Source organism: Rhinoderma darwinii, chromosome 1 (assembly GCF_050947455.1).
Source record: "Rhinoderma darwinii isolate aRhiDar2 chromosome 1, aRhiDar2.hap1, whole genome shotgun sequence".
NCBI lineage: Eukaryota > Metazoa > Chordata > Amphibia > Anura > Rhinodermatidae > Rhinoderma > Rhinoderma darwinii.
In genome coordinates, this window is record NC_134687.1 from 36,194,807 (window position 1) to 36,210,520 (window position 15,714).

Here is a 15,714-nt window from a genome sequence, read left to right on the forward strand (position 1 = left end):
ACCGATCAGATACTAATGGCCTATGCTGGGGAAGAGCCATTAATTTTGCTTCACCTTACAACCCCTTAAGTTTATTGAGCCATTTAGTCTGACAAATAAAACGTTAATTCCCGTTGTCTGCTTAGTGTACCTGGAATTATTGACTTGAGAACTGTCATCTCAGACACTTTACTTAAGTACTCCAGTTTCCTAAACAAGCTTCTATAAAGGCGTAAAATAATTACATGAAACTGTTTCATCCAGCTTCAAAATAATCGATCCAGCAGGTATCTCACGTCCCTAGAAGTGGATCTGTTGCACGTCTACGTGTAATATTCTTGATTGGTCTTGGCAAATTTTAGCATTAGATAAAGTAATTGAACATTATCAGCAGATTTTATCAGAGCTCTGTATTTGCTCACTGCTGTATATAGGCTAGACTTTCACTGTGTCTCCTCTGCTCAAATCTTTAATCTTGAAAGCTTTAATGTATAATGTGTATGGATTTTATCCTGCCTGGTTGGACTCACCAAGACAAAGTTTCACTAGAGAGCTGTAAAATGGAATGGACTTGGTGGTCTGAACTGTAGTACTTATGATGTAATAAAACTCGCCACAAGGAACATTAATGTTCTGCACAGAGAGCCTCCAGTGCTCCAGCGAGGCCGCCAACTGTATCAATATCTTCACTGTTAGTTAAAGTAATGTGAAGACATAAAAACTCAACTCTAGTCAGTCAACAAAAAGTGACCGTCACTTCTCGTGATAAACACAAATGACCAAACATAAAATGCTCATATTTCTCAGGATTAGCCCTTTCACTGCCAAGGATGTAAGTGCAAAATTTGGGCTGCAGCATTCGTTTGAAATAAGGGAGTAGGATGTAAAGTTTTACTTCCGTGTTCTGTGTCTGTGTAGGGGAGGAGTGGGAGGGGTATCCTTCAAGAGCAGGAAGAATGATCATAGCCTGTTACTGTCATCTCTTCCCCTGTACAGTCATCCAGTGAACCAAGGGGGTGATATAGGAACTTTTATTCATACTATCACCCCTCTTACCAATCAGAGAGGGAATGTCACATATAGAATGTCACAAATATTGTAAAGATGAGCAGTTACACATTTAATCACCCCCTGCACACAATCAGTCCACTTGGGAATTGTTTACCTGCATCTGCATTGCAGTGTTTTTTGGGCACTACAGATTTGAGGATTTTGTGAAGATTTTTGCCTTTAGATGAGCTGTGCACATCTTAATTTTTATTTTTAGAAGGTTCTGCTTGGGTCAGACTTTTAGCAACAAGCATGAGTTTTCATGCATTCATTACAAAATGTTACTCCTTGATGCAAACTTGAATGAAGGTGCTCATGAGTGTAAAGCGCTGGGTGCCATTTTCACAATATGCTAGGGGTCTACTTTCTATGTGGGTTTTGGGGTATCACATGATTTTTCTATTTTATAATTCAGGTTTCATTGGGCATGTCAAAAATTTGAAAATTGTCTTGAAAGCAAATGGTTAAAGTTAAATGCATTTTCACACTTTAAAATGGTATTCCAACGATCTTTATGGCATATTCAAAAATATCAGGAAGAACGGTGGTCCCCTGACCCCCATTCTGCAAACCAAGGGGGCCACATTCGGACTGGGTATGTCTGTAACTGCTGTAGATTTCCCGGATGTGCCATACACAGCTTTTCAATCAGTGTCCACCTGTGGATATGTCATAAATATTTAAAGTGGAAAAACTCATTATAGGTAAACTATCGCTGGAGCCATGCTTTCCAATGTCCTGATGCTGGTGTCAGGACGTTGGTGGTGGCGCATACAATATCCTGACGCATTGTATGCACCACACACACATTGTACTGACATCAGGAGTATATAAAGCAGGGACCTAGCGTCAGGATTGCAAAGCGTCCAGATGAGAAGAGGTGCCTGGCCAGAAGTGGAGGCAAGAAAACTCTGGGGCAGAAAGAACACAGCGGGTCTGGTCTGGGGTCTGAATTTTTTTTCGGGGGGGGATCTGGTTTGGGCAGTAAATTAATTTTGGGGTTTCATTTTTGGACTGAATTAATTTGGGTGGTCTGTACTGGGGCCTATATTAATTTATAGGTCTGGTATTGGGTCTGTATAAATTTAGAAGTCTGGTCTGGACAGACAGATAGATCTGACGAAGATGGTCCCTGCAAGTACAAAAGATAATTAGTAAACTTTGACTTTCACTCTAACTTCTGATTTACTAATATACAACTATTACCGCTCAGATTTGGGTGGAAATCATCTTTACGGAGATTATCTGGGGAGAGTGGAATTACGTGTTTCTTTTTCTCTTGAGCACCTAGCATGTCTCTGACAAATTATTGATTTCAATGCTTTATGTAATGCTTAATTTCACCTTTGGCGGCGCTGCAGGGGTAGTTAACACTTCCTGCTGGCGTCCTTCGCAGATTGAGGCAATTTCACCAGTGGGGAACCATGTGATCAACGTATCATTGGGGGATCATATTCTTATAAAATGGGTTGAGTAATCACACCAATTTCTTTATGATGCTATGATTACGAACCGCAAGGTTTGAAACGCGTAAGCGTATATGGGAACTGTCTACTCACCATGTCTATTTGCAACATGATATTTGACTAAAAGAAAATCACTTTAAAATTGGAATGCTAGACAATACTACTTTATTTTCCAACAATTTCTTTGCACCATGCCCAGACAACTATACCCTTTATCAACTTTCTGACTTATGACCCCACCAAACCACACCAGCTCTATAAAAACGATAAAATCTCACTCAAATTCCCTTTAAGTGATTTTTCTACACATCATATGTAAATCAAGAAGATTTATGTTGAATAAAAATGCACATACTGGAATACTATATAAGTTATTCAGTCATTCATAGACTTTCTTTGGCTGTAGCATGTTCTTTACTTTTTCTTGTTGAAGCTATCAATTACACTTGCCTGCAGGTAAAAGCTTTAAATTCTGAGCTGTCCATGTTACTTCCTCAGTACATCCATTCTCTTTTCCTCTATAAAGGAAATCATTAAGCTTCCTTTCGGCACAGTAAGCTTATATTCTCTGTGTTTAACCTGACTCTGTACCATTTATGTAACCAAACTACTCACGTGAGAGGAAATGCAAATCGACCGACCCAGGCTAACGTCTAACTCACGACCAGCCATGATCTATTTACCATGTGTTGTGCAGATTTTCAGAAACGGTTCCCCTGGAGTAACAACTCCAGTTACAATAATATGAAACATCACTTAACCTTTAACACCCTAACAAGAGATTTATAATAGATATAACATCCCCAGTAGCAGTTCATAATTACGGAATTAAATATGGCTGGTGGATCTGGGACAATGGTCGGTCATAATCATAAAACCTCAAACCATGTCTAGACTTCATGGAAGCAGTAAGTAGGAGGAATAAAAACGAAACATGTAACGCGATCCAAGGACATCTCTGCTTACAATTAGACTTCATTGAGGTGTTCACCTTACTTTTACCTTAGTTATAATAAACTAATAACTTGATAAATAAAATAAAAATTTGAACTAAATTCCAAAACCAATTCATTTTATAGACAAAAACACGCTAAAAAAAAACACTGGACTCTAGACTTCAACAACTGTCTTGGATTATAGAAGAAAAGTAAAAGTAACCTTCACAAAAATTGTGAATGCAAATTTTTTAGGAAATTGTTAGTCCATCTGTTACTCTTTTACAAGACATTTTAAATAACCACATGGATCCCAAAATCGTACACGACTGGAATAATAAAGAGGGAGAAGGTTTGGTTTGTGGGATGATTTGTATTTGCAGTACCACCTTTTTGAGTGTATAAATATAAAGTTAAAAATATATTTTAAAAAAAATAAGATTAAATATGTAATATATAAGGCAATAATACACTATTAACCTCTTCCCGCGCTGCGCCGCAACTGTACATCCTGGAGAGGGGTAACTTCCCGCACATAGTCCTAACAGTGTCTGGGAATCGGGAGGACAACTGTCCCCGACAGCTGACACTCCAGTCTTGCCGGTCAGCAGACCATCGCCGCTGATTTCAGCAATTAACCACTTAAATGCGGCGACCGACATTTAAGGGGTTTGAAGCATATCGGCAGCCCCCACAATGTGATTGTGGGGGCTGCCGATGCTTGTCATGGCAACCGGAGGCCAGACAATGGCATCCTGGTTGCCATGTACGGAAGCATAGGAGGAGCAGCTGGAGGCTGCTCCTCCTAGGCTTCCTGTCAGAGAGACTGTCACGTCACAATGACAGTTAGAATACATTACACTACCTAGGTAGTTTAATTTATTCTAGCAGCAAACAGAGCTGCAAGTCCTCAAGTCCCCTAGTAGGACAAAATAAAAAAAGTTAAAAAAAAGTTAATAAAAGTGTAAAAATAAAAGTTATGTTAAAAAAAACAAGAACTGCCTTTTTTCCTATAATAATACTATTATTATAGGAAAAATTAAAACGTTAAAGAAAGTACACATATTTGGTATCACCTCATTCGTATCGACCCAAACTATAAAACTATGATGTTATTTTTCCAGAATGTTAAAAACACAGCAAAAAAATCAATAAAAAACTATGCCAGAATCGCTATTTTTTGGTCACCACCCCTCTCAAAATATAGAATATAAAGTGATGAAAAAGTCGCATGTACCCCAAAATAGTACTAATAAAATCTACAACCCGTCCTGCAAAAAACAAGCCCTTACACAGCTTTTTTGACTGAAAAATAAAAAAGTTATGGCTCTCAGAATATGGTGACACAAAAAATTAATAATTTTATAAGAAAAAGTGATGTTATTGTGCAAACGCTGCAAAACATTAAAAAAAACTATATAAATTTTGTATCGCCTTAATCGTATCGACCCACAGAATAAAGCAAAATTGTGATTTATAGCGCACGGTGAACACTAAAAAAAAGAAACTAAAAAAACATTGTCAGAAATGCAGTTTTTTTGGTCACCTTGCTTGCAAAAAATTTTTTTATAAAAAGTGATCAAAAAATCTCATGTACCCCAAAATGGTACCAATGAAAACTACAGATTGTCCCGCAACAAATAAGCCTTCACACGGCTCCGGTGGTGAAAAAATACAAAAGTTCTGGCTCTCAGAATATGGTGATGCAAAATGTGCAGAGTGTCGAAAGCCAGATAAGATCGGGTGACATTTATCAGTGCGACATCGGCCACATATCTGCGGATTATTATTTATTTACCGCATTATGATACTCTTTCATTGTGCCCTGATATAGCCCGCACAGATTACATATGCCCCCACATTATAAAGTGAAATACCAGTAAAACCCCAAACAACCACTACCAAGCAAAATCTGCGCTCCAAAGGCAAAATGGTGCTCCCCCCCTTCTGAGCCCTACAGCGTGCCCAAACAGCAGTATGCGTCCACATATATGGCATCGCCATACCCGGGAGAACCCGCTTAACGTTTTATGAGGTATTTGTCTTCAGTGGGACAAACTGCGCACAACATATTGTGCACTAAAATGGCATATCAGTGGAAAATTGCAACTTTCACTTTGCACCATCCACTGCGCATTAACCCCTTTGCACACTTAATAGCACGTCTTGGTTGATGTATGGAGCCGGCTCACGTGCTGAGCCCGCTCCATATGCTGTGGGTGTCAGCTGTGTATTACAGCTGACACCCAGGACTAACAGTTACAGCCTGTAAAAATAACAATATACTCCAATACATTAGTATTGCAGTGTATTGTAGAAGCAATCCAAAGATTGCTGGTTCAAGTCCCCTTAGGGGATTAATAAAATGTGTAAAATAATTAAAGTAATTAGTAGTGAGAAATTATTTTTTTAGAAGTAAAAAAAAACCTTTTCCAATTTTCCTTCTAAAGTAATGTAAAAAAATAAACATAATCGGTATCGCTACGTCTGTAAAAGTCCAAACTATTACAATATACCATTATTTAACTCGCATGGTGAACACCGTAAAAAATAAAATAAATAAGAAAAACCGAAAAAAAGCTGTTTTTTGTCACCTTAGCTCTAAAAAAAAACTGTAATACATCTTTTTGATCACTTGTTATGTACAAAAAAATTGTACCAATAAAAACTACAGCTCGTCCCGCAAAAATGAAGCCCTTGTACAACTCAATCAACCGAGAAATAAAAAGTTACGGCTCTCAGAATGTGGTGAAACAAAACAATTTTTTATTTTAACAAATAGATTTCTCTTTGTAAAAGTAGTAAAATATAAAAAAAACGATACAAATTTGCTATCACTGTAATTGTATTGGGCTGCAGAATGAAGTAAAGTTTTTGTTTCTCCTACACGGCGGACCCGTAAAAACGAAACCCCCAAAAAATGGAGGAATCACAGTTTTTCTAATTTCAATCCGCAAAGAATATTTTTTTAGTTTCCCAGTACATTTTATGGTACTTTAAATGGTGTCAATAGAAACTACAATTCCTCCCGCAAGAAATAAGCCCTCACACTACTCTACTGACGGAAAAAGCAAAAAGTTATGGCTCTTGGAATGCGGGGAGTTAAAAACGAAAATAAGAAAGCAAAAAATGGATCCGTCCTGAAAGGGTGAATTCATTTCTAATGAAAAAAATGTATGACCACTTGTGGGGTATTTCCGTACTCGGGAGAAATTTGCTTTTGGGGTGTTCTTTCTCCTTTATCTTTTGTAAAAAATTAAAAAATGCAATATATTTGTAAAAAAAATGATATTCATTTTCGCGGCCTAATTATAATAAATTCGCAAAAGACCTGTGGGGTCCAAATGCTCACTATAACCCTAGAAAAATTCCTTGAGGTGTGTTCCAAAATGGGGTCACTTTTGGGGGGTTTCCACTGTTTTGGTCCCTCCAGGGCATTGCAAACGTGACACGGCACCGAAAACCATTCCAGCAAAATCTGTGCTCCAAAATGCAAATGGCGCTCCTTCCCTTCTGAGCGCTGCCGTGGGTCTAATAAGCAGTTTATTACCACTTATGGTGTATTGCCGTAATCGGGAGACAATGCTTTACAAATTTTGGGGTGCAGTTTCTTCTTTATTCCTTGTAAATATTAAAAATCTCTATGTTTTTTCAGAAAAAAAGTAGATTTTCATTTTTACAAACTAATTCCAGTATATTTAGTGAAAAACCTGTGTGGTCAAAATGCTAGCTATACCCCTAGATAAATTCCCTGAGGGGTGTAGTTTCCAAAATGGGGGCACTTTTGGGGTGTTTCCACTGTTTTGCCATGACAATACCTCTTCAACCTGACATGGTGAATAAAATATATTCTAAAAAAAAGAGGCCCCAGAATCCACTAGGTGCTCCTTTGCTTCTGGGGCATGTCTTAAAGTCCATTAGGACCCTAGGGCCACATATGGGATATTTCTAAAAACTGCAGAATCTGGGCAATAAATATTGAGTTGCATTTCTCGTGAAAAACCTTCTGTGGTACAATTTTTTTTTTATTACAAATGAATTTCGGCAAATTTTTAATTTCACCTCCTTTTTTTAATTCCTGTGAAACGCCTAAAGGGTTAATACACTTGATGAATGTTGATTTGAATACTTTGAGGGATGCAGTTTCAAAATGGGGTGATTTATGGGGACTTTCTAATATATATGGCCCTTAAAGCCACTTCAGAACTGAACTGGTCCCTGAAAAAATAGCCTTTTGAAATTTTCTTTAAAATATGAGAAATTGCTTCTAAAGTATTAAGCCTTCTAACGTCCTAGAAAAGGACGTTCAAAAATGATGCAAACATAAAGTAGACATATGGGAAATGTTAACTAGTAACTATTTTATGTGGTATTACTATCTGTTTTACAAGCAGACACGTTTAAATTTAGAAAAATGCTAATTTTTGCAAATTTTCTCTTAATTTTGGTGTTTTTCAGAAATAAATACTGAATCGACCAAATGTTTTTTACTAACATAAAATACAACATGTCACGAGAAAACAATCTCAGAATCGCTTGGCTAGGTAAAAGCATTCCGATGTTATTACCACACAAAGTAACATATGTCAGATTTGAAAAAATCGGCTGTGTCCTGAAGGCCAAAACAGGCTGTGTCCTGAAGGGGTTAAAAACCATGTTATTAGAAGATATATAAATGTTGTGAAATAATGCAATTAAAATGTCATAACATAAATTTGTTTAATATTATATTTCTATGTGTTGAACAAAAATGCAATTCGAAATATTTTTTTTGCTATGAGAAGTGTTATAAAAATATCTATTCTTTAAAGAATATAATTATAAAAAAAGAAAAAATATAACAATATATGTAAATTTAAATAAAAACCTAATTTATTTTCTTGTTACCAAATATAACAGTTCAAATTACAATTAAAACTTAATAGCATGAATTTGGAAAAAAAAAAATCCACATTTTACGTTCAATAAAAAAATGTTATTATATAAAATTATTACAATATTTGCTGAAAAATGTATAAAAATAAAAAACAGGTAAACTCAGTTTATAATCCAAACCATTCAAAATATCATTAATCCTAAAATCTTTTCAATTGGTTTTGTCTCATATGCAACCATAAAGGGAGGATAAATAAATTGCACATTTCTTGTTATAGTTACAATGATAATTGACTAATTTAAAAAAAATGTTGGTATTGTTAAAGCTGCTACTACAGCTGTGTTATGTGTCCATAGAAGTAACAGGGTTAATTTATTACAAAATTATTAAAATTGGGGCATACACAGATATTATAGTGGCTCATAGCAAAAAATTAAAAAAAAGGGAGAAAAGAAGATTTACAAGAAGAAAAATGCAATAGTAACTAAAACTGAATATACTGTGTATTGTGTGTGGAATACATTTATAATATATCTTTATAGGTTGCCAGAACTTCCTTTTTCTAAGCTCCAGATTTACGACATACTATGATATAGTTTAATGATAAAATTATGGCTGCCTGCAGTCACCACTAGGTGGAGCTCACTGCATAGCAATTTTGAAAGATCCCATTGAACTTCATGGAAGCTGTATACATATGTGTGAAAGTAGCTCCCCTAGTGATGGCTGCTGGTGACAACAGCTGATTGTTGAGCCAGCTTCAATATAAGAATGAGTTGTCTTGATGAGACATCCCCTTTAAGTGCACATCCTTTAATCTTCTATTTGTGTTGTAAATTGTAGATGATTCGGTGAAGACTATTGTTACATCCATATATTTTTACATAGGTATGATGAAAATAATGAAGAATGTAACTGAAGATGTAGGACCATAGGGGTATGGGCTCCAGGTAATGTTCTATTGTCTCCTGAGTATTTAAACATCTAAACGCTGAAAATATATTCTGACCAGATTATGCTGCATTTCCATTTAGTGGCCATTGACTACATTATAGGAATTGAATGTCAAAATGTGTTATTCTTGTCAGTGCCTGGAAGGCCCTGTCTAAGAAGTGATGCTATTTGGAAAAAGATGAAAAAGAATCCCCGTTGGCGCGTAGGAATGTACAATTGGCAGTATCCGAGCTGAAGAAAAGAATAATGACACAGGTTATATCTGGAATTTGTTTCCATTAAATGCATATTTTGTTTCAGGTCTTGCCCCAGAACACTGGCCCATACCTCAAATATCAATGAGGAGTGAAGTCAATGTTCGGAGAAGGCTGAGACTTCCTTTCAGGCTGATAAATGTCTTCAATAGCCGCTCCCTCCCTCCCGTCTGCTCCTCATCTATTCTCATACACTAATAGTGAGACTTGACATCGAAGTGAAATATTTTGTCATAATTCCGCATAATAAAGTGCCGCACTGTACCATTTCAATTAAGCTCAGCAGAGATTCTTTATTGTCTTGCCAGGCAGGATACAGCTCGTCCTCGGTTGGGAACTTCTCACATCCCAGCTCCAGGGTAAGTTCAATACAATTTGTGTGGAGATAACTGAAGTCTGACATTCCTAGAAAATAATTTCATGACGTGAGAGAAGTATCATCGTACAGTACAGACCGTTTGTGGTTATGAAGGATACAATAGAGGACAACTGACCAACGTTCCTAGAGAAAAGCTTGTTCTCCACAAACAAACTCTTATGTTGTTCTTTTTTTTATACCCCACACTAAGGCCTGATTCACACGGGCGTTGCGCATCTCGGATGTGAAAAACTGCAGTCTTTCACGTCCAAGGTGCATCCGTGCTCAGCGCTGCGGGACGCGATGTCACACATAGTTGAGAGTCTATGGAGGGATACGTGACACGTGAAAAGATAGGACATGTCCTATTCTCCCACGGACCCTTCACACGGTCCGTTGAAACAACGGCTGTGTGAACGGCCACATTGCATTGCATAGGTCCGTGGGACGGTCGCTGTTTCAACGGCCGTCCCACGGACGTTTAACACGTTCGTGTGAATCAGGCCTAAGGATACGTAACGTAAACTCTGCGGATATTCCGCAATGGATTTTATTTCGGAAAATACGCAGCGTATTAAAGTAGCAGCAGAGTGGATGAGATTTGAACAAAAATATGCCGCAAAACTGTTAATTGACCAGCGGTGCGCTTGTTTAATCCGCAGCATGTAAATTTATGCTTCGGAATCGCTGCTTTTCTGTTGCAGGTTTTCCCCATTGAATTCGAAATAGAGGTAAATGTTGCAAAGCTGTAGTTCTGCCGCAGAAATCACAACTCAGAAAAAAAACAAACTTATTTTTGTTTAAAATTAATAAAAAAGTTTTAAACTTACTACCCGGGCGTTGTCATTGCGACACTTTCTTCTGTTCTTCGTGCAGTTTGGCCTCCTGGGATGCACAGGCTGCAGCGGTCACATGGGCTGCAGCATCATTCCAGGAGGACAGCCTGGACGAGAACGAGAGAAAGCTTCACTATGAGAACGGAGATCGGGGTGAGTATAAACTTTTTTTTTTTTTTCAACCACTGTTTTCCACAGCAGACATTTTGCCCGAAAAACCGCACCAGAATTTTGCAGCACAACTCTGCGGGTTCCAGGACAGTGTACTTTTATGCAGCGTTATCCGCCCTATGTGAATATATGCCCTTAGAATGTCAAAAATTACTTTATTAGTCTATTCATATGCATATATTTGTTTATCCTTTAACAGTTTCGAATGCTGGGAGCCTCAGTGAAACTGAGAATAAAGGGGCCACAGAGTGCTGTAGTAGTGCTGCTGCCCCATTTGGGTGAATTCACACGGGACTATAATGCAGGTGATTTTTCCTCTGGATTTACGCAACGGCAAATCCACACCAAATTCTGCACGATTCGGTGCAGATTTTCCCTGGGCATTTGCTGTTGAAATGAACCGCAGGCAATTTGACCCATCTCTACTTACCTTTACAGTTTTTAACCTGCACAGGGATGGTCAGAAAGTGATAGCATTTTCTAACATGGTTATTTTGATACATAATATTCCCTAGTTAGGTGAATCGTTTCCGAAGTAGGATTATTGTTGACCATTGTTCTGTTTTTTAAGTTTTCATAGTTTACTCTTTTTTTATTTAATTTTTACAACATGTCCCCTAAAAAGTAGAAAAAAAATCATTAAAGGGGTTATCTAGGATGTATTTTTTTTTTTATCTAGCCCTTTTATTCTAGATGAATACAAGGGATTTTTGATACTTTGTAAAAAAAAAAATCCTGTATATTGCAATCCTGTATATTGCTTTCCCCGCTGCAGCTGTGTCACATATGTGAAACAACTGTCCAATGCATGGGTGTCCAGTATATTGCACAGACTGTGAGGGAAAGCGGGCCATGTACAGACTTGGGTGCCACTAAAATGTTTACATGCAGAAGCGCTAGTTTCAGTGAGCACCAATGGGAGGAAGGTGATTTTTTTGGTTTTTTACAAACATCGAATAATAACTAGTAACAGAGGGAGATTGGGTGGCTTTGTAAATTTAAGGATATAAATATATATATATATATATATATATATATATATATATATATATATATATATATATATACACACACACATGTGCCCTTAGATGAAGCCAGAAAGGCAAAAAGAAAATAGTCTTTATAGATCATTTATGACTTACCGTATATTAAACTAGATGTTATCTTTTAAAAAAGAAAATTCTTGGACTTTTAGATTTGCCCAGAGTAGCACTTTTATAAATGAATTCGACTTTCGTGTTTCATGTACTACAAATTTCATGATAGTAGAATATATTATTTTGTCCTGAACACTTTATAATTCAAAAATACTTTGCAATAGCCATCTTGTAGTTTAGCAATAAGGACCATAGTGATTGCCACCAGACCCCATCTCACTAATAATGTGTCTCTCCCTATGTAAATGTTGTAAGCCGAGATAATACAGCATATATATACAGTGAAGGAAATAAGTATTTGATCCCTTGCTGATTTTGTAAGTTTGCCCACTGTCAAAGACATGAACAGTCTAGAATTTTTAGGCTAGGTTAATTTTACCAGTGAGAGATAGATTATATTAAAAAAAAAAAAAATAAATCACATAGTCAAAATTATATATATTTATTTGCATTGTGCACAGAGAAATAAGTATTTGATCCCCTACCAACCATTAAGAGTTCAGCCTCCTCCAGACCAGTTACACGCTCCAAATCAACTTGGTGCCTGCATTATAGACAGCTCTTACATGGTCACCTGTATAAAAGACTCCTGTCCACAGACTCAATTAATCAGTCTGACTCTAACCTCTACAACATGGGCAAGACCAAAGAGCTTTCTAAGGATGTCAGGGACAAGATCATAGACCTGCACAAGGCTGGAATGGGCTACAAAACCATAAGTAAGACGCTGGGCGAGAAGGAGACAACTGTTGGTGCAATAGTAAGAAAATGGAAGACATACAAAATGACTGTCAATCGACATCGATCTGGGGCTCCATGCAAAATCTCACCTCGTGGGGTATCCTTGATCCTGAGGAAGGTGAGAGCTCAGCCGAAAACTACACGGGGGTAACTTGTTAATGATCTCAAGGCAGCTGGGACCACAGTCACCAAGAAAACCATTGGTAACACATTACGCCGTAATGGATTAAAATCCTGCAGTACCCGCAAGGTCCCCCTGCTCAAGAAGGCACATTATACAGGCCCATCTGAAGTTTGCAAATGAACATCTGGATGATTCTGAGAGTGATTGGGAGAAGGTGCTGTGGTCAGATGAGACTAAAATTGAGCTCTTTGGCATTAACTCAACTCGCCGTGTTTGGAGGAAGAGAAATGCTGCCTATGACCCAAAGAACACCGTCCCCACTGTCAAGCATGGAGGTGGAAACATTATGATTTGGGGGTGTTTCTCTGCTAAGGGCATAGGGCTACTTCACCGCATCAATGGGAGAATGGATGGAGCCATGTACCGTCAAATCCTGAGTGACAACCTCCTTCCCTCCACCAGGACATTAAAAATGGCTCGTGGCTGGGTCTTCCAGCACGACAATGACCCAAAACATACAGCCAAGGCAACAAAGGAGTGGCTAAAAAAAAAGCACATTAAGGTCATGGAGTGGCCTAGCCAGTCTCCAGACCTTAATCCCATCGAAAACTTACGGAGGGAGCTGAAGATCCGAGTTGCCAAGCGACAGCCTCGAAATCTTAATGATTTATAGATGCTCTGCAAAGAGGATTGGGCCAAAATTTCATCTAACATGTGTGCAAACCTCATCATTCAACTACAAAAAACGTCTGACTGCTGTGCTTGCCAACAAGGGTTTTGCCACGAAGTATTAAGTCTTGTTTGCCAAAGGGATCAAATACTTATTTCTCTGTGCACAATGCAAATAAATATATATAATTTTGACAATGTGATTTTCTTTTTTTTTTTTTATATAATCTATCTCTCACTGGTAAAATTAACCTAGCCTAAAAATTCTAGACTGAGAACATCAGGGCATAATAAGAGGGTTAATTATGGGATAAATAAATAATAATCCTCATATATGTGGCCGTTGTCGCACTGATAAATGGTGCCCAATCTTATACGATTTTGGAACACTGCACATTTTGCATCGCCATATTCTGGGAGCCAGAAATTCTTTATTTTTTCTCCACCGGAGCTGTGTGAGGGCTTATTTGTTGCAGGACAATCTGTAGATTTCATTGGTACCATTTTGGGGTACACACAATTTTTTGATCACTTTTTATTCCATTTTTTAGGAAGCAAGGTGAAAAAAGACCATCAAATCTGACAATGTTTTTTATTCTTTTATTTTTACGGCGTTCACTTTGAGCTATAAATGACAATTTTACTTTATTCTACGGGTTGATACGATTACGGCGATACCATATGTCTATAGTTTTTTCTAGGTTTTTCAGGTTTTTCACAATAAAATCACTTTCTTTTCAAATCATTTTTTTTTTATGTCACCATGTTCTGAGAGCCATAACTTTTTTATTTTTCAGACAAAAAAGCTGTGTAAGGGCTTGTTTTCTGTGGGATGGGCTGTAGTTTTTATTGCTACAACTTTGGGGTACATGCGACTTATTGATAACTTTTTATTCTATATTTTGAGAGGGGTGGTGACACTGTGCGGGAAAAATAATATTATAGTTTTATAGTTTGGTTCGTTACGAACGCGGTGATACCAAATATTTGTACTGTTTTTAACGTTTTAATTTTTTTCCTATAATAAAAGCCTTATTATAGGAAAAAAAGCATTTTTTGTTTTTGTAATTTATAACTTTTATTTTTACACTTTTATAAAATATGTTTATTAACTTTTTTTAAACTATTTTGTCCCACTAGGGGACTTGAAGACTTGCAGCTCTGATTGCTGCTAGAATACATTACACTACCTAAGTAGTGTAATGTATTCTGTCAGTTTGACACTGACAGTGACGTAATAGGAAGCCTATGAGGACCAGCCGGTGGATGGTCCTCATAAGCTTCCATACATGGCAGACCCAGTGTCTGGCCTCCGGTTGCAATGCCAACCGTCGGCAGCCCCCAAAATCGCATTGGAGGGGCTGCCGATGTGCTACAAACCCCCTAGATGCGGCGCTTGCAATCGGTCGCCGCATCTAAGGGGTTAATTGCTGAAATCAGTGGTGATGGGCCGCTGATCGTCAAGTGGGAAAGCAGGGCAGACATCCTGCACAGTTAACCGCCACTGCGGTGTAGCGTGGCGGTTAACTGTTAAACTCCAGACGTAACTGAACGTCAATGTGCGCGAACTAACTGCTCACCTTAACGTGCAGTTACGTCAAGGTGCAGAAAGGGAATAAAGCCACCTGCCTAATAATGTGGAGGTCCCTCATGCCGCCAAAACAGCTCTGACCCATCAAGGCATGGACTCCACAAGATCACTGAAGGTTCTTGTGGTGTCTGGCATCAAGACGTTAGCAGCAGATCCTGTAAGTTGTGAGATGAGGCCTCCGTGGATTGGACTTGTTTTTCCAGCACATCAAAGATGCTCGATCGGAATGAGACCTGAGGAATTTGGAGGCCAAGTCACCACCTTGAACTCTTCATCATGTTCCTCAAAGGGTCAGTTCACACAGAGGTTTTTGCAGGCAGAAAATTCTGCCTCGAAACATCAGCTCCATTTTTTTTAAGTGGTTTTTACCACATGCGTTTTTTTCTGCATTTTTTTAAGGCTTTTTTTTACCTGTTTCTTCAACAGGCAAAGGAAAAAAACCGTGAGTATTTTTTGCCAAGAACATGTCAAAAACTGCGTCACAAAACGTCTGCGCCTTTTTCCATCTCCTATTGTTTTCAATGGGGTTTTTGCAGCTGAAAATAACGCCTCA

At 38.0% G+C, this 15,714-nt stretch overlaps 1 protein-coding gene across 1 annotated transcript in view; it reads right to left on the reverse strand.

Annotated features, from left to right (window-relative positions):
* The window catches only part of CPZ (carboxypeptidase Z), a 96,189-nt gene that overhangs the window by 11,830 nt on the left and 68,645 nt on the right, over window positions 1–15,714 (reverse strand). Inside the window, exon 9 of the mRNA XM_075857488.1 lies at window positions 9,780–9,919. Coding sequence (XP_075713603.1) covers window positions 9,780–9,919 — 140 coding nt within the window. The remainder of the gene's footprint in view (window positions 1–9,779; window positions 9,920–15,714) is intronic.